We start from the raw sequence: 26,756 nt of genomic DNA on the forward strand, positions 1-26,756 counted from the left end.
AGAATTCTGTCTTTTACATTAAGTTAGGGGGTTCTAGTCTGTAAAGAATCTGAGTATGGATGAAATCCAGAGAAGCAAAGGACAAGTCAGATGTAACCAAAGCAGTGAGTGACAGGCCTGAGAAACGTTCTGTTGCCAGAGAGAAGGAAAACACAAATGCGCAATAAACTTGATGGGACAGGCTCTGAGCATCACAATGCCTCCCGACTAGCTGACGTGGTTAACACTTTACATCTGTTCCTCATATTTGACAGGAGCAGATTTGAGAGCCACTGAATCATTGTCTCTGCTTAATGTAGATCAATTTCTGGGTGAAAAAGGGTTGACATCCTTCAAGTATGTGGCTAGAGCCATTGGGATATATTGGGATACATATATTATTCAGATACCCAAGGAAACTTCCTTTTTGGATTGTTAGACATCTGATTTGTTCCCCAAATTTATTACATGATACCCAAAACAATATTTAGAAATTTTCACTTCTTTCCAAGGGGAGTATCCCACAGGTGTATAGTGGAATGCATTTGGTTTTATAGGGAGTAAAGTTTCAAAATGAGTAAATAAAATACATAAGCATGGTGTACTTAAGAAATAAACGGGAATAAAGACACAGACCTACTAGAGAATGGACTTGAGGATATGGGGAGGGGGAAGGGTAAGATGTGACAAAGGGAGAGAGTGGCATGGACATATATACGCTACCAAACGTAAAATAGATAGCTAGTGGGAAGCAGCCGCATAGCACAGGGAGATCAGCTCGGTGCTTTGTGACCACCTAGAGGGGTGGGATAGGGAGGGTGGGAGGGAGAGAGATGCAAGAGGGAAGAGATATGGGAACATATGTATATGTATAACTGATTCACTTTGTTATAAAGCAGAAACTAACACACCATTGTAAAGCAATTATACTCCAATAAAGATGTTAAAAAAAAAAATGAAAAATTGAGCAGAGCACCAATAATAAGGAAAAGTGGTCTCTGAGGGGCTGATGTGGATAGTAAAACAGTGAAGCAGAGTTTAACCTTTTTGTGTTTTAATTGGTTGCTTTTTTCTGAAGTATGCTCTATTCAAAGTAGAGTCAGTCCTCATTTTTCAAAGATTCTATATTTATGAAATCGCCTACTTGCTCAAATTTATTTGTAATCCCCAAATCAGTGCTCTTGGTGCTTTTATAGTCATTTGCAGGCATATGTAGAGCAGGGAAAATTTTGAGTCACGTGACAGCCATGTTTCCAACCGAGGTCCAAGGCCCCACTCTGCTTGTTCTAGCTCTCACACTCTAAACAAGGGCCCTTTTCTTGGTCTTTTTAGTGCCACGTTTTTCACATTTTTGTGCTTTGTGTTGGTGATGTCACTGTTTAAATGGCCCCCAAACATAGTGCTGAAGTGCTGTCTGGTGTTCCTAAGTGCAGGACATCTGTGATGTGCATTATGGAGAAAGTATGTGTGTTAGATAAGCTTTGTTCAGGCATGAGTTATAGTGCTGATGGCCATGAGTTCAATGTTAATGAATAAGCTATATATATTAAATAAGGTGTCTTTAAACAGGAACACACAAAAAGTAAGGTTTCATATTGACAGGAACTGCGCTGTATTCCCTGAGGAGCAATGGTTCAGTATTTGCCAATTTGTTGTTTTTGGCGACTTTATAGAACATTAACTACTTTGAATAATGAGAATTGACTGTATTTGTTTCCCATTCTTCTTCCTGGCATCAACCTGGGCTTATGTAGTTATTTTGTGTGTGTGTGTTGGGGCGGGGCAGGATAACTTTTTATTTTGACAAAATTTCAAACTTACAGGAAACTTGCAAGAATAACATAATGAAGTTTTTTCTAGTGGAACTGTAAGTGGGTTAATAGTGTCCCCTGCAAAATTCATGTCCAACCAGAACTTCAGAGTATGACCTTATTTGGAGATGGGTGTTTGAAGGTGTAATTAGTTAATATGAAGTCATACTGCATTAGGGTGGGCCCTAAATCCAGTGACTGGTGTCCTTATAAGAAGAGGAGAGGACACACAGAGATACACACAGGAGAGAATACCATGTGATGATGGAGGTGGAGATTGGCATGATGCAGCTACAAGCCAAGGAATGCCAAGGATTGCTTAGAGCCACCGGAAACGAGAAAGAGGCAAGGAAAGATTCTTCCCTAGAGCCCCCAGAGGGACTAACACGTTCATTTTTGGACTTGAAGCCTCTAGAATTGTGAGAATTTGTTGTCTCAAGCCACTGAGTTTGTGGTAACTTGTTATGTCAAACCCTAGGAAACTAATACAGTAACCCTTTATTCTGATTCACCAGTTTGTTATTATTGGTCTTTCGGTCTGTTTCTCTTTCTCTACATGTGTATATCTAGTTTTTTTCTGTACTATTTCAAAGTAATTGAGAGACATAGTGAACCTGTGCCCCAAAATGTTTATTTCCTAGGATAAAGACAGCTCTTACATAAGCATAGTATAATTACAAAACTAGGAAATTAAAAATTGATACAATACTGTTATCTAATCAGTCGTTTATGCTCTAATTTTATCAGTTGCCTAATAATGATCTGTTTTCCCTGGTTCAAGATCCAGCCCAGGATCATACGTTCATTTTCTTTTCATGCCTCTTTAGCCCTGCATTAATCTGGGATAGTTCCTCAGACTTTGTGTTTCTTGACCTTGCCATTGTTGAGGTGTATAGGCCAGTTATTTTGGGCTTGTCTGATATTTTCTCTGTTTAGATTTAGGGTATGCATTTTTGGTGGTAATACTGTGGAGGTTGTCTTGTATTCTGGTTGGTGCCTCATATTAAGAAGCATTTGATGCTGGTTTACATCAACATTCATGACTTGATTAAGATGGTGTCTGACAGGTTTCTCCACTGTAAAGTTACTGTTTTTCCCTTTGGAATTAATAAGTAATTTTGGGGGAGTCATTTTGTGATCATGTATATATCCTCTTCATCCTCAAACTTTTACCTACTAGTTTTAGCATTCATTGATCATTTTCTAAATCCGTCATTCATTTATTTGTTTATATCAATGTAGACTTACAGTCTTATTTTATTCAGTAGGTTATAATCCTTACTGTCATTATTTATTTGATGCTGGAATGTCCCACATTTGGCCAGTGAGAGCCCCTTCATTCAGGCTCATGTGTCCTTTTTACATGTCCTCATTATTCCTTGGGCACTTTCTCACTCTCTGGCTCAAGATATTTCAGGCTCATTTTGTCCTTCCCTGTCCCATCCCTGGTATCACCGACTTGGTTAAAGAGCCGACCTGGGCTGATTTAATGTATTAAAGAGGTATTCTGGAGTTTAAAATATATATGTGTGTGTGTGTGTGTGTGTGTGTGTGTGTGTGTGTGTGTGTGTGGACTCTGAGTAGACCAAGTGATATTTTCCAATTTCTTTACTGTTCTAGATAACTAAGTGAGCTTTCTCAGAGCTGTCAGATAACTGAACCCTGACAGGTGTCTGTGGAGGGTAGCACCTTCTTGAGGATAGATGCCTCTTCCTCTTGCAGTCCTGCCCCACCATAGGAATTTCTGCATGAGAAGGAACATGCTTAGACCTGTTAAGTATTAAAATACCATCTATGTTATGGCTGAACTTATTTTTATGAATTTGTTCCCTTCTTCCTAGTTAAGAAAGTTTTAATGTTATATTTTAATCTTAATTTATTTTTTTAAACTACAGTGGCATTGGATGAGGGATTTTATTTCTGATTAGGTGATCAGCTCATAGTAGTTGACCTTAATTTGATTCCCAATGCAAATCTAAAATTTTCCTTAAAATGCAAATTTAAAAACTTATAAAGTGAGTATTTGTCTGTCGTAGACATTTAAAAAAACAAAACAAAACACAATAGCTTGGGCTTCCCTGGTGGCGCAGTGGTTGAGAATCTGCCTGCCAATGCAGGGGACACAGGTTCGAGCCCTGGTCTCGGAGGATCCCACATGCCACAGAGCAACTAGGCCCGTGAGCCACAACTACTGAGCCTGCGCGACTGGAGCCTGTGCTCCGCAACGAGAGAGGCCGCGATAGTGAGAGGCCCGTGCACCGCGATGAAGAGTGGCCCCCGCTTGCCACAACTGGAGAAAGCCCTCGCACAGAAACGAAGACCCAACACAGCCAAAAATAAATAAAAATAAATTAAAGAATAAAAAAATAAGAAAATAAAAAAAAACCACAATAGCTTGAGGAAAGAAGTCAGTGTTGTCACTGTTGGTGGGTATAAACTCCTTGGCTCCTTTGGGTCTTCTGGGGTGGAGCCCTTGCCCTCTCTCTTTCTGGTGCGTTCTCAGGCTGCCTGCTCCCCTTCCTGGTGAACACCAGATGTCTGTGCTCAGTCCTCCTTTGCTCCCTTGCTTCTCTAAGCTTCTTTCCTCTCAGATATGATACCATGCAGAACTTTGGAGCGTTCATTGTTTGTCCTCACACGCTTGTATTATGGAGTTTGTTGTCTAGTTGCATTGTCCACGTGCTTTTGGTTTTGCTATCTCGTGACTTTCTTTCTGTGGCGGTTCAGAGACGTTTAAAAACTCTGCCAGTCCTCTCTCGCCTTCTCACTTCCAGGATGACCAAGAAAAGAAGGAACAGTGGTCATGCCTAAAAGGGCCACAGACGTGTGCAGCCTGTTCGCTGCACAGCTGTTCGCGACGTGTGCCCAAGGACAAGGCTGTTAAGAAATTGGTCATTTGGAACACAGTAGAGGCCGAAGCTTTCAGGGACATTTCTGAAGCCAGTGTTTTCGATGCGTGTGTGCTTCCCAGACTGTATGTGAAAGTACATGACTGCAGGAGTTGTGCCATTCACTGCAAGGTCGTCAGGAATCACTCTCAGAAAGTCTGGAAGGACTAAACACCGTCACCTTGTTTTCGATCTGGGGATGCTTCCCCACAAGCTCCGCCAAAGCCCATGTAAGGAGCTAAGTCCTTAAAGCCTGAAGAAATACTGTTCTTTGAAAAGACAATACAATGGAAATTATACTTAAAATAAAATGAAACCTATGCTCTCACCGATGCCATTTCTGGGCTTCCACGGTGTTAATTGTTAATGTATATTTAATGAAGTTGATTTCACTGTGTTTTCTCTTCTTTGAAAACCATTTCTACAGAGAAAAAGAAATTGGGGTGTAGAATACCCATCCTTTCCAGGAGAGAGCCCACTGCAGTGCAGACGAGCAGGTCTCAGGACTGTGGAGGCAGAGGCTTCCCTCTCGGAAGCATGGCTCAGGTGTGGAGAAGGATTTCAGGAGACTCCTGAGACGCTGGTAAAGTCATCATATTTTTTTCCCTGAGTGCTGAAGGACAAAGCCTAGATTCCTGAGAGTTCAGGCCACTGTAATTACATTTCTTTGGAATTCCCTTCCTTATTTTCTTTCAGAACGCTGTAATTGGTGTGTTACTTTTTTCTCCTCATCCTTGAATTCCTTAAAAATTGTGGCAAAGCAGTATTCACGCCTTTCTGTCATGCAGAACCCTTGTACTTCTTTGTAAGGGAAGGATACATACTGAAACTGTTCTCAGAAGGTGAAACTGTTGAGCATCCTGCTCTTTAAAAGACGTATATCTATGAAATGCTTATATATTTAGAATCTAATGGCAGCGAGATATTCTGGTTAATTTCGGTTTCTGTGGTGACTTCGAAGTACTCACCGTAAGAAGGAAGTACTCACCGCTAAAGTTTAGACACCTAAAGGTTAGATAGCTCTCTGTTTAGATTCTGGAAAAATACAAAAATGCATTATAAGTATTTGCTTTGGGAATACTTGTTGGTAAATAAAGGAAAACAGAGGAATATGTTAAAGGGGTGTAGTGTAAGTTCTTGAGTATTTTATGTAATATTGTTGGTTTTTAGCCCTTGTCACATAAACTACTACATCATCATTAATTATTATTATTGTTATCACTATCTGCCTGCAGTCATTAACAGCTGAAAAGAAGACTACTACAGAAAAACACCATGAATTATCCTCTGGACCCAAGACAGGTAATATTTTGTTGATTTCTTGGCAGAAAAGGTATAATTTAATATATCCTCCGTTGATTTATTTGCTTTCTTTTAAAAAGCTGTTTACATAGTCTGGCTAGACTATATATTCATGGTTAAAAAAACACCCAAATAATGTAAAAAGGTATTTTTTTGAAAAAACCTCTCTTATCTTTGTCACCATCTACCCCATTTTTTTCTGTGTCATGTAGGTAATTATTAAAATTTTTTGTCTCTTTCCTGGGTTCAGTGTTATCAACAGAGCCCAGTAGGTAAGCTCAGGTTCATAGCTCCAGGGTTTTAAAAAGAATCTGATTTGGGAAATAAAGTTATGATCTATGATATAAGGACTATACTACTTAGTCAATGAAATTCTTACTTGGCAAATTAGTTAGGGAAGGCTTTCAGTTACAAATAGTAGGAAGTTGTATTGGAGTGTTTGAAGAGATGGGTTGAATTTATCCCCTGCAACAAGAAGGCCAGGGGGCCAGACTCATTTTGAGTTCTGCTGCCTTAGCGTAGGGTTTGTTTTTGCAGTCGTGAGGTAGAAGCTGAATTCTCCAGGCTCAATTCTCAGGAGAAGTGTAGGCTTGGAGGATTTTCTCCAAATGAACTTTTCCTCTGAGAAAGGAGTATTCTCCCTAGGACCTCTACCTTTGGCCAGACCCTGTTACATAGGGTCACCTCCACTAAAGAGACATCAGTGAAATTAAGGATTTTTAAACATGTATGTTGCTGCTCAAATAAAATTGGGATTTTGTTAGTAAGGAAGAAGAGGGAGTGGATATCAGGGAGGCCACTGGTTCTGCTGCTACACTCAGTTACCCTCTGGGCAGGAAGGGTGAGTGAGGGCTTGAGACCTCAGGGATCTCATCTGACCCTGAAGTGGCCTGACTGTATCTTGACTGTGGGGTCTTGAGATAGCAAGCTAAGCATGCTGAGCCTCAGTTTCTGCACGTGGAAAATAGGCCTAAGAATTGTGTATCTCATTGCGTTATTGTGAGTTTAAAAAAAATAATAATAAAAACACCTAGTTCAAAGGTTTACACTTAGTAGGTGCTTAACGGCAGCAATTGCTGTTATGTTTGATGGCAAAGAGAGCTATGTTGAGAGCCTGCTCAGAGTCCTGCAGAGTGGGGAAGCTTTCTGTGAATAAGAGACTAAACACTTTAAGCTATATTATTACTTCACTAACATTTAAGGGGGTTCTTTTTATGCAATTGAAAAAGAAAATTCCCCTAATTTTTTTGATCCATTAAACGCTGTATTATAAAATATCATAGTCTTCTGGTGGTGCTACAGAATTTAATTTTTAATATTATTAGTGCTGAATGTTGTGATTTTCAAAGATCAATTTAATTCTGATTTCTAAACTGTCATAATATAATGTATGGAGAGAATAGTATAGTTGATCCTTGAATGACTGACATCGGGGGCTGGGGCGCTGACCCTCCACACAGTCAAAAAATCCGCCTGTAACTAACTTTACGGTCAGCTCTCCTTATCCGCAGTTCTGCATCAGCGAATTCAACCTACTGCGGGTCGTGCCGTACCGTAGTACATATTTATCGAAAAAAATCTGTGTATAAGTGGATCTGCGCAGTTCAAACCTGTGTTGTTCAAGGGTCAACTAACTATCATTTTCTTTTACAGATGTGGCTTATATCTTTTTTTGGAGACTTAAAATTGGTATAGTCAAATTTAACTTGGGGAGAGAAAGAAATATTAAATAAGCTGCTACCTTGTGTTTAATTTCAAAAGGATCTTTTGAGACGATTTCCCATGCCAATATATTCAACCTAAAACCTGCTCTGCTGTGCTTTCTATTCTGTGGAATGACCAGTAGATTCTGATGGGCTGAAAGAGCTTGTATCCATGTATAATTAATTTATTTACAGCATGAGCAGCTTGTTAAGAACATAAAGTATTGTTAATAATTTCACAGAAGCTTACAAATAGAAATTGATAGAAAAGGGGACTCAAGGCATTTCCTAGAACTGGTTCATTTTAAAAATAGTAACTTCTAACGTATTAGTTTAAGACAGGCTATTAACAAAACTTCTAGGATGTGGAAGTAGTATTTTTATGAGAGCTGGGAAACAGAAGTGGGGGAACATACTTTTGCAAAGTGTGCAAAAAAGGGGGAGACTCCATTTCCTTGTTTCCACATCTCTATTTCCTTACCTGTAAGGCACTGAGAACCAGAGAAGGAAGGGGGAGGAAATGGAGGAGAAGGGAAGGGGTGAGAGAAGTGAGCAAATGAATGTTGGCAAAGGATCTTGCCAGAAGGTTTGAGGGACGTGGAAGAAGATAAAAACTTGAAATGAAAAGAGGCTGGAACCTTTGTAGTTAGTGATTTTCTTTAAAAGGCAGAATTTTTAAAAAATGTATTTACCAAACAAAATGAAACTATGTAATAAAAAGAAGATAGTGTTTATGTTTTTTCTTGAAATAACCTGCAAAATATGTTCTCAAAATCTTTATTCGTTATGGAGTCAGAAATCTCCTTGAGAGGCATTAGTAAATTTTTATTTATGTATTTATTTATTTTATTATTATTTAAAAAAATGTCTAGTCAGGTCCATTTTTTTCTGCCCATTTTTTAAAAAATTATTTTTTTATTATTATATCTTTTTTTTGGCTGCATCAGGTCTTAGTTGTGGCACACGGGCTCTTCGTTGTGGCATGTGGGCTTCTCTGCAGTGTGGCGTGTAGGCTAGAGCCCGTGGGGTTTGTAGTTTGCGGCACGCAGGCTCTCTCATTGAGGCGCGCGAGCTCAGTGGTTGTGGCACGTGAACTTAGTTGCCCCATGGCACGTGGGATCTTAGTTCCCCAACCAGGGATCAAACCTGCGTCCCCTGCATTGGAAGGCAGATTCTTTACCACTGGACCACCAGGGAAGTCCCGCGTTAGTAAATTTTTAAATTACTATTTCTTGAAGTGCTTTTCTCCCTGTTGGACCGTAGATTTTTTCAGGGCAGACCCTCCTCTATTGCTCATCTTTATATCCTAGGTGGCTAGGGCTAGTATAGGGCTAGGGCTGCCATAATAAAATGCTACAAACTGGCTGTTTTGAACAACAAAAACTTCTTATCTTGCAGTTCTGGAGGATAGAAGTCTAAAGTGAAGGTACTGGCAGGGTTGGTTCCTTCTAGGATGTGCTCCAGGCTTCTTTCCTTGACTTGTAGGTGGCTGTCTTCTCCAGGTGTCTCTTTACTGTGTTTTTGCTCTCTGCATGTATGGTTCTGTGTTCAAATTTCTCCTTTTTGCAAGGGCAGGTGTCATATTGGATTAGGGCCCACACTAATAATATCACTTTAAACCCTATCTCCAAATAAGGTCACATTCTTAGATGCTGGGGGTTAGAATTTTAACATATGAATGAGTTTTGGGGGGACACAATTCAACCTATAACACCAAATTCTGGCACAGTGCCTAGCACACATTGGTCACCCAGAAATGTTTATAAATACATGGTAACTATTCTCATAGTCTGACTGATGTTGTTCCTGGAATTTCATTGGAATGAGCCTTGATTTCAAGGGCAACCCCTTTTCAGCAAATAAGATGAATTACTGAGTAAGAAATTCCTGGTAGAGGTTAACTATATAAATTATACAGTTAGTTGCCTATAATTTATAGGTTTATGAATTCATTATATAATCTGAAAATAGTGATAACTTTACTTCCTGTCTTAGTCCATTCAAGCTGCTATTTGTATATAAGAAAAATACTGTAGACTGGGTGGCTTATAAACAAAAGAAATTTATCTCTCACAGTTCTGGAGGCGGAAAGTCAGGACATTGATTTAGTGTCTGGTGAGGACCTGCTTCCTGGTTCATAGCACCTCCCTGCTGCATCCTGGTAGGGTAGGAGAGGCTGGGGATCTCTCTGGGGCTTCTTTTGTAGGGCACTAATTCCATTCATGAGGGCTCCACCCTCATGACCTAATTACCCCCTAAAGGCCACACCTCTTAATACCATAAAACTGGGATTTGGCTTCAGTATGTGAGTCTTAGGGGAACACAAACTTATTCAGTCTGTAGCATTCTACTTTTTCTTTTTTGATTTACTTGTCCAGATGCATAATAATTAAAAAGATCGATAATGTCTTTGGCAATTAAGTACATAGCTTAGTTTTATTAGCTCTTTAAATCAATATGGGTTCTTTTTTTTTTTTTTTTTTTATTATTATTATTAATTTTATTTATTTATTTATTTATGGCTGTGTTGGGTCTTCGTTTCTGTGCGAGGGCTTTCTCTAGTTGCGGCAAGTGGGGGCCACTCTTCATCGCGGTGCGCGGGCCTCTCACTCTCACGGCCTCTCTTGTTGCGGAGCACAGGCTCCAGACGCTCAGGCTCAGCAATTGTGGCTCACGGGCCTAGTTGCTCCGCGGCATGTGGGATCTTCCCAGACCGGGGCTCGAACCCGTGTCCCCTGCATTGGCAGGCAGATTCTCAACCACTGCGCCACCAGGGAAGCCCAATATGGGTTCTTATTGTGAATAGTTTATATTTAATTTTTTATTTTGAAGGATAGACAACTTTAGTAATTCTAGATGTTCATGGAACAAAGTAAGTGTTCAGTAAGTGTTTACTTTTATTTCATGTTTTTGTGCCTTTGTAAATGTTGATTTTCCAGACATCGTTTTGTCAGTGAATCTTCCTTTCCTGATGAACATAAAGTGGAGCATCCACTTTTTTTGTGCCGTCATCATTATACTGTGACATATCTCTAATACAGTATTTAATTTTTCTTTTCATGATCAACAACTAGTGTTGCCTTTCAGACCATGCATTCCTTGAGGGCAGGAGTTTTCTTTCTTTCTTTTTTTCTTTTTTTTTTGTTTCCTCAAGGTTTACTATATCAGAGGTGTTATATAAATAGGTATTTAATGAAGTCATTTAACTTCTGAGCCTGTTTCCTCTTCTGTAAAACATGAGTTGTAATATCTAATCTCTTAACCTTGCACTATATTGAAATGTGACTAAGAGAGTTCTTTTTTTTTCTTTTGGTTTTAGCATTATAACTCACCTATCTACTCAATAGGAATAGAAAATTTGATTTTTATTAGATATCTATTCCTTTTCTGATCAAAATCAGTAAAATTTTCTGTTGGACTTCTGGTTCCATCGAGATAGAGTCGCCCCGTTCCTTCTAGGTTTCCTGTCTATCAGAATGGCTAAAATAAAAAGTAGTGACCACACCAAGTGCTGCTGATGATGTGGAAAAACTGGATCAGTCACACATTGCTGGTGGGACTGTAAAATGGCACAGCCGCCCTGGAAAACAGTTTGGCAGTTTCTTACAAGACTAAACACACAATTACCATACAACCCAACAATTGCACCCTTAGACATTTATCCTGGAGAATGAAAGTTACAGTCACATAAAATGCTGTACACAGTGTTCATAGTGGCTTCATTTGTCATAGCCCCAAACTGGAAACAACCCAGATGTCCTTCAAGGGTAACTGATTAAACAAGCTGTGGTTCATCCACACCACAGAACACTGCTCAGTAATAAAAAGAAAGTGACTGTTGATACACACAACAGCCTGGTGAATGTCCAGGGAATTATGCTGAGCACAAAAAGCCAGTCCTAAAAGGTAACATAGGTGATTCCATTTATATATTATTCTTGAGATGACAAAATTATAGAAGTGCAAAACTGCTTTGTGGTTGCTAGGGATTAGGAATTGAGGTGGGGAGGGGAGTTATGTTGGTGGCTTTTAAAAGGCAGTGTAAGATATCCTCACAGTGATGGAGTTGTTCTCTATCTTGACAGTATCAGTATCGACATTCTGTGTTGTACTGTGGTTTTTCAGAATGTTACCATTGGAGGGATTGGGTGAAGCATGCAAGGGCCCTCTCTGTTATTTCTGACAGCTGTATGTGAACCAACTGTTATCTCAAAATAAGTTTAATTAATTAAAAAAGTTTGCTGTTAAGTATTTTAAGCAAACTGCTGTTACCAGGGCTCCTAGCATGGCAAAGGAAGCACACAGAAGCATTCCTATTACAGATAATTATTGGTGTGGTTTGTTTTGTGTTTTTGTTTTTCCTTATGGCTTGATGAAATATTCTACGAAGTTTTATAGTTTTGTAATTATTTGAAGGTTATTTTTGAGTTTTCATTTGTGCTCCAGTCATTTTCCTTGTCTTTTTTTTTTTTTTTTTTGCCCTACCCAGGTACGTGGGGTGTTTCTTGCGTTTTGGGGGTCTGAGGTCTTCTGCCAGCGTTCAGTGGGTGTTCTAAGGGAGCAGTTCCACGTGTAGATGTATTTCTGATGTATCTGTTGGGAGGAAGGTGATCTCCACGTCTTACTCTTCCACCATCTTCCTTCCTTGTCTTTTATGACTTTTCTCAATCAGTTTGACTTCTTTTTCTTCTTGTAATTTGGCTTTAATTCAAAGAATCTTAGCCAGGTTACACATAGACCTTCAGTTGGGAAGATTTGAAGTAAGACATTGCTTTCACTATCATCAGAATTTTGTATATTTGTGACTTCAGCAAAGTAACATGTATAAAACCTCATTTTGATCAATAACCATATCAATTGGCCATTTTTATATTTTCCCTTTTTCTTTTGCAGAACCTACCACATCTAAGAGTACCAGTGGGCTTACAGCTATAACGTGGAGTTCCAGTGGAAGTGATCTATCAGATGAAGATAAAACAATTTTTAAATCACAGAGAGAGAATGGACATGGTTCTAGAATAGGCAGGTTTTATAGCAGAAATATTTTCTCTCCAGAAGATGGGGCCAGTGAAGGTAAATTGATAATTTTGTAAGAAATTTAGTTTCTGTTATAGATTGGGTTTTAATAATGGAAGAAACTTACACTCCTTTTCTAATATTGATACTTAGCATTTTTAAAAATATTACTGAGTCCCAGCCTCCCAGCCTTTTAGAAACATTTTCTCATAATGTTTATCACAATAACTCTAAGAGATAAGTATTACCAGTATTATTTTTACAGTTAACAACTTAGGCTTGAACATGTTAGAACTGGTTGGATTCCACTTTGGGTCTCTTTGATGACCAAGCAAGTTCTCTAAAGTACAGGTACACGTTAGAGATATTGCAGGTTTGGTTCCCGACCACCGCAGTAAAGGGAACGTTGCAGCAAAACAAGTCACATGAATGTTTGGGTTCGCGGTGCACATACAAGTTATGTTTACGTACTACTGTAGTCTATTAAGTGTGCAGCAGCATTATATCTCAAAAGAAATGTACACACCCTAATTAAAAGATACTTTATTGCAGAAAAAATGCTAACCATCATGGGAGCCTTCATTCAGCAAGTCGTGTATTTTTGCTGGTGGAGGGGTCTCGCTTCAGTGTTGATGGCTACTCACTGAAGGCTGGGGTTGGTGTGGCAGTTTCTTGAAATGAGGCAACAATGAAGTTTGCTGCATCGATCGACTCTTTCTTTCATAAACGGTTTCTCTGGAGCTTGCAGTGCTGCTCGATAGCATTTTAGCCACAGGAGAACTTCTTTGAAAATGGAGGTCAGTCCTCTCAAACCTTGCTGCTGCTTTATCAACTAAGTTTTTGTAATATTCTAAATCCTTTGTTGCCATTCCAACCATCTTCACAAGGAGGAGATTCCATCTCCAGAAACCACTTTCCTTGCACATCCATAAGCAGCAGCTCCTCACCTGTTAAGAGTTTTATCCTGAGATGGCAGCACATCAGTCCCATCTTCAGCCTCCACTTCTGGTTCTCCTTCTCTTGCTGTTTTCACCACATCTGCAGTCCTTCCTCCACTGAAGTCTTGAACCCCTCAAAGTCATCCATGAGGGTCAGAATCCACTTCTTCCAGACTCCTGTTACTGTGGATGTTTTGACCTCTTCCCATTGAATGAATCACAGATATTCTTAATGGCATCTAGAATGGAGAATCCTTTTCAGAAGGTTTGCAGGTGACTTTGCCCAGATCCATCAGAGGAATCCCTGTCAATAGCAGCTATAGCCTTGCAAAATGAACTTCTTAAATAATAAGACTAGAAAGTTGAAATTATTCCTTGATCCGTGGGCTGCAGAGTGGATGTTGTGTTAGCAGGCATGAAAACAACATTCATTCCATTGTACAACATCTTCATCAGAGCTCTTGGGTGACCAGGTGCATTGTCAGTGAATATTAATATTTTGAGAGGAACCATTTTTTCTGAGGAGTAGGTCTCAACAGTGGGTTTAAAATATTCAGTAAACTATGTTGTAAACAGATGTGCTGTCATCCAGACTTTCTTGTTCTGTTTATAGAGCACAGGCAGAGTAGATTTAGCATAATTCTTAAGCGCCCTAGGATTTTCAGAATGGTCGACGTGCATTGGCTCAACTTCAAGTCACCAGCTGTTTTAGCCCCTAACAAGACAGTCAGTCTGTCCTTTGTAGCTTGGAAGCCAGGCATTGACTTCTCCTCTTTAGCTATGAAAGTCCTAGATGGCATCTTCTTCTAGTAGAAGGCTGTTTCATCTGTATTAAAAATCTGTTATTTAGTGTAGCCACCATCATGAATTATCTTTGCTAGATCATCTGGATGACCTGGTGCAGCTTCTACATCAGCACTCACTGCTTGACCTTGCACTTTTATGTCATGGAGATGACTTCTTTCCCTAAGTCTCATGAACCAACCTCTGCTAGCTTTAAACTTTTCTTCTGCGCCTTCCTCACCTGTATCAGCCTTCATAGAATTGAGGAGAGTTAGGACCTTGCTCTGGATTAGGCTTTGGCTTAAGGGAATGTTGTTTCTGGTTTGATCTTCTATCCAGACCATTAAAACTTTCTCCATATCAACAATAATGCTGGAGAAACTCTAGAAGAATACAAAAACTACTAATAGAAGTAGTTACCTGAGAATTGGGGTAGGGGTAAGAGTTGGGAGAAATGGGATGTTTATAGATAAGAGTAGGAGTATACTTTCTGCTGTCTTTTAATATATTTTAAAATTGTTGAACAACATGGATCTTTTAAAACTATTGAGGAAGAATAGATTTCAAACACATTAAAGATATTTAAAATTAAAATTGTATTTTTTAGATGATCTCCAGGTTATTGACTGGGAGATTGACAGTGACAGGGAAGATACATGTGATGAATTTGCAGACCGTGAGAGTGTGGTGGAAATATCTGACCGTGCTTCTTGTACAAGCAGTCGTTCTTTGACACCTCCAGAGACGCTACCTGAACTTCCTAAGGTAAGAACGAATTGTTTCCAACTTTCCATTCTGTTTATGGCATTTGTTAGTCACAGCCTTTGGTGTTTTGTTTGCAACTCCTTCCTCAGGGACCACCACTTTTGACTCTTTGTGGATTCTTTTGTTCTTTACCTCCTTTTCTCTAAATAACATGCTTGTAATGTGCTGCCTTTTTTTTTTTTTTTTTTTAAATATTTATTTTATTTTTGGCTGCGTTGGGTCTTATTTGCGGCATGCGAGATCTTTTGTTGTGGCGCACCGGCTTCTCTCTAGTTGTGGCGTGCGGGCTCCAGAGTTCATGGGCTCTGTAGTTGTGGCGTGCGGGCTTTAGAGTGCATGGGCTCTGTAGTTGTGGCACGCAGGCTCACTAGTTGCGCCTCGCGTGCTTTAGTTGCCCCGCGGCGTATGGGATCCTAGTTCCCTGACCAGGGATCAAACCCGTGTCCCCTGCATTGGAAGGCGGATTGTTAACCATTGGACCACCAGGGAAGTCCCTGTAATGTGCTTTTAAACATGGATAAATACTGAGTACTTTTCTCCTCACCCGCTCTCACCTCTGCTACACATGGGACTTTCCCATCCCTCTGTTCCCCCAGGACCGATGTCTCATGGCCTGGTTACATTAGATTCAGCATTATGCAATTCTGAATAATAATATTCATAACAAGACAACTGTTAATTGTGATTTTCCTTCCCAACTTTTCGTTTTTGTTGGAGTTAATCATTTGGGTTTTTGTTTGCCTAGTTTTACTTATCATGAATAAAACTCTTAATTTTACTTACCATGAATAAAACTCTAATTTTTCACCATTGTTCAGTTCTCCCATTAAGATTTTCAGGCATAGCAGGCATTCTATTAGTTCTTTAAAAAAAGTTTAAAAAATATTTCATTGAAGTGTAGTTGATTTACAACGTTGTGTCAATTTCTGCTGTATAGCAAAGTGATTCAGTTATATGTATTCTTTTTCATGTTCTTTTCCATTATGGTTTATCACAAGATATTGAGTAGAGTTCCCTGTGCTCTACAGTAGGATCTTGTTGTTTATCCATCCTATATGTAATAGTTTGCACCTGCTAATGCCAAACTCCCAATCCTTCCCTCCCCGACCCCTCTTCCTTGGCAACCACAGGTCTGTCCTCTATGTTTGTGAGTCTGCTTCTGTTTTGTAGATAATGTTCATTTGTGTCATAGTTTGGATTCCGCCTATAAGTGATATCATACGGTATTTGTCTTTGTCTGACTTACTTCACTTAGCATGTTAATTTCTGTGTCCATCCATGTAGCTGCAAATGGCATTATTTCATTCTTCCTTATGGCTGAGTAGTATTCCACTGTAATTATATACCACATCTTCTTTATCCATTCAGCATTCTATTCGTTTTGCTTTTATGGAGAACTGTTTCCCACAACCTCCTAGCCGCTCTGATTTCAGCTGAGAGTCCTCTGTGCTTTGTGAATGTAGCCACCCTTGAGTCACCCTTCACCATCTTTTTGGGGAATTCCCTTCACCTCGCTCCTGCATGGAGCAACTTTATCCTGGACTCTTCTTTCTTGGTTGTTACTCTCATTTTGATTGAGCACATCTTCCAGTAGCTTCCAAGAAAGGATTTATGGAAGATAATTTTTTGAGCCTTGTCATGTCAGAAGATGCATTCATCACACTTTAATGTGTGATTGAAAGTTTATATAGAATTTTAGGTTGGAAATTATTTTTCTTTAGAATTTTGAAGGCATTGCTTCATTGTCTTCTAGTTCCAGAGTTGCTATCAAGAAGCCTGAAGCTCCTCTCATTCTTGATCTTTTAAGCTTTTCTTATTCCTTGTTTTAAACTGTTTGATTGTGATCTGCCTAGGTGTGGTTTTCTGCTTAGAGTTCGTCAGGCTTCTTGGATCTGTGGTTTGTCTGGGATCCCCAAGCTCACTTCTGGGTTCAGTGATTTGCTAGGAAGACACTCAGAACTTAGCATATAGTCATACTCACAGCTATGATTTATTACAGTGAAAAGAAACAAAAGTAAAATCAGCACTCTTCCAAGAGTCTTTTTCCAGTGGAGTCATACAGGGGATGCTTAACTGCTCCAGCAGTGAGTTTTGACAGTATATGTGCAGTGTTGTCTGCCGTGGGTGCTCATTGGTGACTCAGTGCCAAGGGTTTTTATCAGGGGAGCTTTCTGCCTAACGTGTGCCAGAATTTCAGATTTCAGGATGGAAAACAGGTATTCAACATAAGCCATATTGTTTGCACAGTTTAGGCACAGGGAGATGCTCTTATCATTTAGGGAATGGTGGGAATCATCCTGAAATCTAAGTTCCCAGAGGTAGGCAAGGACCAACATTGCAAGCAGGGCTTTCTAGGCATACCTGTCTCAGGTCTGCTAAGTTAACTCTCCTGTTCACATGGGTTCAAAGGTTTCATCACATTTGGAGAGTTTTTTGCCTTTATGCAACACTTTTTTTTCTGACTCCCTTTTCCTTTCCTTCTGTGACTCCAATTATATGTATGTTAATTAGGCTCCTTGACGTCGTGTCATGTATTATCGACGCTGTGCTCATTTTTCCCCCTCTCTGTTTCATTTTGAGTGGTTTCTATTGCTATATCGTCATGTTTGATAATCTTTTCTTCCTGTAGTGTCTAATCTGCTGTTAATACTATCCAGTGTATTTGTCATCTCTAAAAGTTTATGTCATTTTATCCTGTCCATGTCTCTCCTTAACACGATCATACATTTGTCTGTGTTTTGAACATAAAGAGTATAATAGTTGTTTTAACGGCTTTTTCTGTAAATCTGTCATCTGTGTAATTTCTGTGTCTGTTTCTATTGATTGGTATTTCTTTTCATTATGGGTTGTATTTTTCTGCTTCTTTACATGCCCGGAAATTTTTGAGTAGATACCAAATATTTTGAATTCTATGTTGTTGGGTGCTGGATTTTTAAAAAAATTATTTTAATTTTGGCTTTGTTCTGTGGTGCAGTTACCTGGAAACAGTTTCATCCTTTTAGGTGTTGCTTTATGATTTATTAGGTGGGTCTGGGGAAGTACACAGTCTTATATTCCACTACTGAAGCAAGACCTTCCTGAGGTCTGTGTAATTCTCTGAATTATGGGTTTTTTCCAGTCAGGTTAGCAGTTACTGTTTCCTGACCCTGTGTGAGCAGTGGGCACTGTTTTTCTACTACTTCCACACGGTTCTTTCGCTGGTCTAGTGTAGTTTCTTTATATGCACATGCTGATCAGTACTCTGCTGTATACTTGAGGGGGATGATTGGGGTTCTCTGTGCAACTCTGGCTTTTCTGGTACTCTGTGCTATGAACTCTAGCTACTTTTGTCTACATGGACTCTCAGCTGTGTCTCTTCAACTCGGGGAGCTCACCAGGTTCCACCTCAGTTCTCCCTCCCTATGGTGTGGTTTGGAAATTCTCTCAAGAAAGTAAGCTGGGGCAATTATAGAGCTCAATTCGTTGTTTCCCAGCTTTCAGGGGTTAGTGTTCTTCTTGCCTCATGTCCCATGTCTTGAAAACCATTGTTTCAAGTATTTCGTCTCGTTTCTTTTCTTTTCCTTTTGGTTGTTTCAGGCAGGAGGATAAATCCATTCCCTGTTGTTCCACCATGGCCGTCAACCCGATCTTCCCAGGCAGTCCAGCACATGAAAAGATGCTCATCATCATTAGTCATTAGGGACATGCAAATCAAAACCATAATGAGATATTACTACATACCCATCAGTATGGCTGTTACCCATAAATGGGAAAAAAAAAATGTTGAGGCTGTGGAGAAATTGGAACCCTTGTGCGTTACTGGTGGGAATGTAAAGTGATGCAGCCACTGTGGAAAACAGTTTGGTGGTTTCTCAAAAGTTAAAACTAGAATTACCATATGACCTAGTAATTTTGCTTCTGGACATATACCCAAAACAATTGAAAGCAGGGACTCAGACACTTGTACATTGATGTTCATAGCAGCATTATTCACAATGGCCAAATGGTGGAAACAACCCAGATAGCCATCAACAGATGAACGAATAAACAAAATGTGTGTGTATGTATCTTGTCTACTAAAAACATATTCACAGCATAGAAGTTGAGAGCTATGTTTTATTCGGCGGGAATTTTTAGGACTTCAAGCCCGGGAGGCAGCATCTCAAGTAACCCTGAGAGAACTGCTCCGAGGAGGCGAGGGGGGAGCCTGGTTATCTAGGAGTTTTGCAACCAAAGGCAGGTAGTTAGAATGTCAAAAGATTATTTTTAATTAAAGAAAACTAAGTATCTCAAGTTAAGGAATTTAACACTTTTCTATGTATGGGAAGATGAAAGAGTCTGGGCACACTGAAATCGTTCCTTTGGTATATACCTCAGCTGTCTGGGGCCAGTATCCTGTGTTTTCATATCCTGAGTTCCCTCAGGGCTCACCACCTCACCGTAGGCTGGTGGCTGCAATCACTGATGACTGTGACATCCTTTGTTTACTGATACACAGTCAGTATTCCATTTCTCAACATGTATGTATGTATATGTGTATTTTTGTATATATATCTACCTACATGTATATGTACGTTAGTGAACCAAACTTGGGTCCACTTGCCCGCGCGTAGTAAAGCCAATCTATTGACACTGGCTTGTGGTGAGGGAAAGTACAGTGTTTATTGCATGGCGCCCCAACATGGGGCTGAGCAAGGAGAACAGGTGGCTCATGCTCAAAAGACCCAGACTCCCCAAAGGCTTTCGGGGAAAAGTTTTTAAAGACAGGGTGAGCGAGAGGGTTGCAGGGTGCCTGATCAGCTTGTGGACATTTTTCTGATTGGTTGGCGGTGAAGTAATCAGGAGTCACCATCATCAACCTTCTGCTTCCATTCAGTCTGGGGCCTGTGTGCTTGTGGTCAGCATGCAGCTCACTTATTCCAGCTGGTGGGGGTTTCAGTGTCGGCAGAACAGCTCAAGGACATGGCTCAGCATGTTATCTATAGCTGTTGCGGAAGAACTAAAGGCCCTTCACTTTGTTCAATGGCTAAACTACTATTATTTTATCTTGCTTGACTGTTTTGCTTTGTTTCTCCATTATCTCACTTCTCGAATTAAATTTGTTCTTTGGAACTTGGGGAAGTCCTAGGAGGCTAAAGCTTTTCTACAAACAAGAGGCAGGGTACTCGGCAGGGTCCTGCTCTGTTTCACGTACAGCAGGCTATTATTCAGCATTCAAAAGGAATGATATTCTGATACATGGTACAATGTGGATGAAACTTGAAAACATTAAGCTATGTAAATTTTTTTCTTGGCTTGTTTTAGGGGAAATATTCTGTCACTTAAGGATATACTTATCCTTTGAAAGCTGCTGTAAATAACCACTTCTGTTAGAAGGACTGTAATGCTGCATGGTAGAGATGCCAGGTGGTAGACTGAGTTTACTAACTCAGCAAACTCTTGCATACAGGTTTTGTAGTGCTTGCAATTCAAGTTTATACCTTGTTAAAATTACAAATTACAGTATGACACAGACTTTTCAGGGTTGCTCTTGAATAATAGAGTTGAGTTATGAGAAGTGAGTGGCAAGCCTCCATAGTTCTCCAAAAAGTAAACAGTGTGTCTCTGGGTGGTAGGATTATTGGAGAAGTTTATTTTCTTTTTTGCTGTATTTATTTCATAATTAAAAAAAAACAAAAACACAGCAGTCATTGGCTTTTCCCTCAAGGAAGACAGAGAATCAAATCACATATAGTGAACGTACACTGGGCCTTACATTGCACTAATTGCTTTATGTAAGTCTATTAGTCCCTTTGAACTGCTGTAGCAAAAATACTATAGACTGGGTGGCTTAAGCAACAGAAGTTTATTTCTGACAGTTTTGGAGGCTGGGAAGTTCCACCATCTAGGAGCCAGCAGATACGGTTTCTGTTGAGGATCTGTTTCCTGGTTCATAGCTGTCTTCTCACTGTGTCCTCAAATGATGGAGTGGGTGAGGGGTCTCCCTGGGGCCTTTTAGTAAGGGCATTAATCCCATTCAAGAGGGCTACACCTAAAGGCTCCACTTCCAGATACCATCACGTTGGGGATTAGGTTTCAACATGCAGTATATAGCAGTACATTTTCCATTTGAGCCTTAAAACAATCTTGTGAAGTCAGTGCTGTTATGCCCAATTTTCAGACAGGAAACTGTGTTAGAAAATTATGTGACTGTGACCAAGTTATGTAGTAAACAAGGCAGCTGTGAAACCTTGCAACAAAAGTATTCAGGTGTTGTTTGAATGCCTCAGAATCTACATAGATTGCTTTCCTATATTGGAAGAAGCTTGCACATGGGCAGAACTTTGAAAGATATGGTCATAGAAAAGAGAAGACCTTGGCTTACTTTGTATTTAAAAATTCAAGACTTCTCTATGTAGTTTCTCATTAAGTACACTTGTCTTTATTAATAGTCATGTATGTTAAAAATACAACATACTACGTTGTCATTGAAAAGTGACTCAAAAAATGGATTTCTCCAAGCAGGCACTGGGAGGCATTCCTATAATGTGGGAATTGTGGTTTGCCTAATCATAGCAGTGTTCTCTGTGACCTTAACTCCTGCCTCCTTTTCTTCCTTTCTTTCCTCATACAGGAACAAAGATTCAATTATTTTCCTTATTTTCTTCAAGCTTCTAACTGTCAAATCTTTTTCTAATGCCCTTGCTGTCCTGAATTCCATGGGGGTTTCCAGCTGCCTCATGACATCTTTGTGTGGGTGTCCTAAAGTTACTGCAAGTCTAAGAGTCCGAAGTCCTGTCCCTCTTCCTTCTAACCCAGGCTCATCCTCTTCATGTGTTTTTGGCCCTAGTTCATCGCTTTTCTTTTTCACTGCCTGAATCTGTTCATTATCAGGTCATGCGGACTTGGCCTCAAAACCACAGCATCCCCACCACTTCTGCCCTGAATTGGGCCCTTTCACCTTTGTCCGTTCTGTTTCAGTTGCTTCATAACTGATTTCTTAGCTTATATCTTTTTGTTAGATTCATCTTAATAAACATTATAATCTTATCATTCACTTATTGAAAGACTTTTCAATGGTACCCCATTGCCTGAAAGTCAAGGTCCATGTAACTTGACCTTTACAGTTTAGCCTCAGGCCCTTAAAATGAATGAGGTGGAGTATATACTATATGATTGTCTTTATATAAAATTCTAAAAGGTGTAGATGATTCTGTAGTGAGAAAGCAGGTCAGTGGTTTATTGGGAATGAGGGTGGAGGAGACGGATGGATTACAGTGGGACATGAGGAAAGTTCTGGGGGTGATGGAAATGTTTATCTTGATTATGGTAATAGTTTCATAGGAGTGTACATATGTCAAAACTGGTCAAATTGAATAAATATGTGTAGTTTAGTGTGCTTAAGTTATATACTTCAGTAAAATTGATAAAACATTTTGTAAAGTATAAGAAAGGTGTAGGTCTATGTGCTTATGAAATAATATTCAAAATACTTTGTTAAATGACAAAAACAGGATATAGAATACTTGTGTAGAAAAATGGAAAGAATGTATGTTTATATGGACTATCTCTGGATTGAGGAAACTTTTTTCTTGTATGCTATTTTGAATTTTGAACCATGTACATATATTGCTTGCATTAAAAAAAATTTTAAAGGACAGTTTACACTTCTATCCAGAATATAGTGAGAACTTCTACAGAACAGTAAAGAAAAGATAAATAGCCCAATTGAAAATCAGGTGAAGGATAGGAAAGGGAAACCTGAATGACTAATGAGCATGTGAAAAGATGCTCAGTGTCACTAGTTGTATGAGAAGGGCAAATTAAAAATGAGATACTGCATTTTCATCAGATTGCCAAAAAAAAAAAAAAAAGTCTGACAGTGCCTAATGTCAGGAGTGTGGAACAATAGGAATAGTTGCTGTTGGAATGTAAATTGGTACAGCCATTTTGTAATTTGGTAAATTCTAGTAAAGCTGAAGATGTTCATATTTTATCACCCCACAATTTTGTCTTAGATAAATATCCTTGATTTTTTTCAAAATGTGGCTTATGACCCATCAGTGGTTGCTGTAATTGATTCAATGACTTAAAAACATAGTGGAATAAAACAGACTACATTAGAATGTATGACAGTAAGAGTATTTTTTGTGAAACTATAGGTTCAGATTTATTAGTATACATGTGTTGGATCACAATATGAATGTACGTTTTACTGTGGTTCTTGACCAAAAAGTTTGAAAGCCACTGTTCAGAGAAATTTTCACATATGCCCAAAGAAAATATGTACAAGAATATATGTTCAAGGACATTTATTTTAGTATTGTTTATAAGAGAAAGAAACGTAGGAAAGTAACCTAATTTTCTGTGAACACATGCAAATTGTGGTACATTTATATAGTGGAGAGCTGTAGCTACCATCATGGTTAATGCTGAGGAAGTTAGCCACCTTGCCGAAGGCTATGTGTAGTTTGATGCTACGTTACATGAAGTTTACAAACATGCAGAACTGTAGTACATACTGATAACGGGACAACCTTGGAGAAGAGGGAGGTTTTCACTAGACCCATTTTTCAAGCCCTAAGGTAATGTCACTTTGCACCATCCTTCCCTGCAGTGCAGCTATGGAAATGGGCTTGTACTGTACTTGTGTGTGTACTGGAACCATGCTTCCCATGGGCTGGTCCCAGCCATTGACTGAGTATGCCAGGGTTGTGACACGGTCACACAGAACCGCTCGAGGGATGACTTTGAATTGAAGACAGCATCAGCCAAGCTAAAATCTCCTAGAGCGGCGCTGCAGTCAGAGACTCTTCTACCCTGTCCTCTTTCCTTCTCCTCCTCCTTTCATAGTTGTCAGACCTGCATTGTGGTCTTAAAGTTCTCCTTGACTCCAGCTTTCTCCCCTTTATCCTTCACAGGTGTTTCCCCCAGTAAATCTCTTCTGTAGCTGTTGCTGTCTTGGCATCTACCTTTCAGGAGACTTTAACTCATATGTCTGCATACCCTCTACCCAGTATCTTGCAGTCACATCAGCAGTTATTGCCTAATACTTCCCTATACTGATACCTAAAGCTATTCTCTTCTGTTCATTCAGTATTTCAAGGAGGTTGAAAGAAGTAAAATGTGATGTGCAGTTTTTGTAGACTTGCCTCTACTTAACGTTTGTTTGTCTTTGAATTTCCGTAGCAGCATGCTCTGAGAACATCTGGTGGTGAAGTGGGCCAGTGAGCCTGGGAAGGGATGGCAGCCAATTAAGGCATCAATATCAACAAGTTACCATTGTGGGTAGCTTAGTACTGCTGGAAACCTCTGGAAACATCAGAATCATCCCACCAGAGGGGCAGGGAAGCTGGGGTATTTATGCACAGATGCCTTCATTCCTTGGCTGAGGGCTGCTCCATCCCTGGTGGAGTTGGGGGATAGGAGTTTTTCCTAGTTTTTACAGACTACTGAACAGGTGAAAAAAATGGGTTCCAGCAGCCAGATGAAGCCCTGATGCAAAGAAATGGGGGTGTTGGAAGTTAGAAATAGGGCCAGCATCACTGAAGACATAGGGGAGGAGTTGGGCATTGACAGGGTCAGCTACAGTGTTAAAATGAGCCATGCACATTGACTAACATGGAGGGGGAAGGCATACCATAATTAGGAATTTTATAACTATTACTTAGCTCTTCAGAAACAAAACCTCCCTTAAATAACTCAGGAGGCTATTACTTTTGCCTCTCATGCATGCTTGTAGAAATGGAATATATGGGGTGGGGGGGAGGATACTTACTCTACAGAAGAACTGTATTTTAACTGAGTGGGAAGCCGTGATTGTAATTCAGGTCTATCTTGAATCCCTTGCCCTGGGCGGAGTGAGGGATGTTTTTGAACTAGGAAACATATGCCTGTAAGCTTGATTCCACCAGTTCTCTGGAATAGAGTTATACTAGTCCTGTGTAAAGGCGACTGAACTCATAACAACAGCAGCAGCTAATATTGTGAGTGCTTCTGATGTGGGGCTCTCCTCTAAGTGCTTTGCTATATACATTAGCTTATTTAAACCTCACAATAACTCCGTGAGGTGGGAGCTATTATCATTCCTGTTTTCCAGATGAGGATTCTAAAGCACGGAGAGATTAAGTAATTTTCCTGTGGTTATAAGTGACTGAACCTAGATTCTAACTCAGGCACTCTGGCTTCAGAGCTGTGGTCCTGACATTGTTACCGTGTCAATTATAGTAGTAGCAATGATAACATTAATAACAATACAATAACCCTGAGTTATTACTATATGCCAGGCACTTTGGTAAGTGCTGATCATGTTGTGTAGATGTTGTTATTAGCCCCATTTTACAGATGAGGGAATCGAGACATAGCCAGTAAATAGCAGAATGAGGTTCCAACTAATGTAGCCTGATCCCAAATTCTCGTAATTACTTATGTTGTTTTTCTTGCAATATAGCATACTTACATAACTTGGAAGAAAAGCATGATGAAAATCAAAGACCGTAACTTCTGTTTGTAATGTTACCCTTTAGGACATTTGACAAATGTGATTGATTACTGGTGTCACTTCCAATTGTTCAGTATTGCTGTCTGGGTTTTCAATTTATTTTATGTGTCTTCCAAGAACCATTCCTATAGAGGGCAGCAGAGATGCAGCAGTGGGTTTTCTGTGTAATGCACATTTTTCAGGAAGTGTGAAGAAAATTGGATTTAGGTGAGCTTTGTTATGTAATTCTCTTGTACTTTATGTAGTGAGTCCTATGCAAATACAGGCTTTCAGGCTTCATAAATATCAGATAACCCGAGTGAGGTTTGGGTTTTTGTTGAAGATGCGCAATAGAAGCTGGGTGGCTCAAACAAGATCTGAATGAAAGCTGTAGTTTTAAGAGAAAGCAAATTTGATTTTCAAATTTGAAATATGGATTCATTGTTATAAAACAGACGTTTTCTTTGCACTCTTAACAGTACGGGCAGAACAGATGATTCAGTATCTCACAGAATATGGAATATGGAAAAGTTTTAACAAAATTAGAACAAGCAAAATTTTGTATTCTTACATGGAAGGATATTTAGAAAGTGATCTGGCAAACTTCAAAAATATTTCTAAATTTAATGAGCGTATTTGTAATTCTTTGTTTTTTATTTGTTTATATTTGTATGAAAGTTTGAAAGTAATACATTTAATTTCACTTTTAATCAGTTTTAATGATGAATTAGAATAAAGTGATATGACTAAATATGTACTAATTGTTAATGTCTGAGAACTGTCCAATGTGTACAACATGTATAGAGTTGAAAGAATTTAATTAATCAAGATCAAAAGCACACATTTTAGAAACCCTCTCTAAAATATAAATATGTTTGTATAAAAATGACAATTTAGTGCTTATAAAGGGAAATATATGGAGTTTTTAGTCATGATTTTGTTTGATTATATTTTAAAGATTTCATTGTAGAAACATTACACTTAAGAAACAAATTCATACTCTGGTGTGTTCTTGTGGTAAAAAAAAAAAAGGAGGACTCTTAGGAGTTGTATTGAGGAGCAGCTATCTTTTTTTGTTGTTATTTAATATTACAATTTTGTGTGCATGTATCTATGATCTATCTGTTCATGAT

General features: G+C 39.3%; 1 protein-coding gene and 1 pseudogene across 7 annotated transcripts in view; both read left to right on the plus strand.

Moving 5' to 3' along the window:
* Positions 1–26,756, plus strand: part of SPIDR (scaffold protein involved in DNA repair) — a 377,600-nt gene that overhangs the window by 36,091 nt on the left and 314,753 nt on the right. For all 7 annotated transcript variants that reach the window (XR_011070777.1, XM_068525972.1, XM_068525967.1 and 4 more), the window contains exons 2-5: positions 5,106–5,261; positions 5,914–5,980; positions 12,577–12,756; positions 15,028–15,185. Coding sequence is in view for 6 of the 7 variants with exons in the window: in XM_068525972.1 (XP_068382073.1) it covers positions 5,106–5,261; positions 5,914–5,980; positions 12,577–12,756; positions 15,028–15,185 (561 nt within the window). In the remaining variant the exon portion in view is untranslated. The remainder of the gene's footprint in view (positions 1–5,105; positions 5,262–5,913; positions 5,981–12,576; positions 12,757–15,027; positions 15,186–26,756) is intronic.
* Positions 4,566–4,912, plus strand: LOC137751389 (small ribosomal subunit protein eS26 pseudogene; annotated as a pseudogene).

The sequence above is a fragment of the Eschrichtius robustus genome, chromosome 17, assembly GCF_028021215.1.
Source record: "Eschrichtius robustus isolate mEscRob2 chromosome 17, mEscRob2.pri, whole genome shotgun sequence".
Classification (NCBI taxonomy): Eukaryota; Metazoa; Chordata; class Mammalia; order Artiodactyla; family Eschrichtiidae; genus Eschrichtius; species Eschrichtius robustus.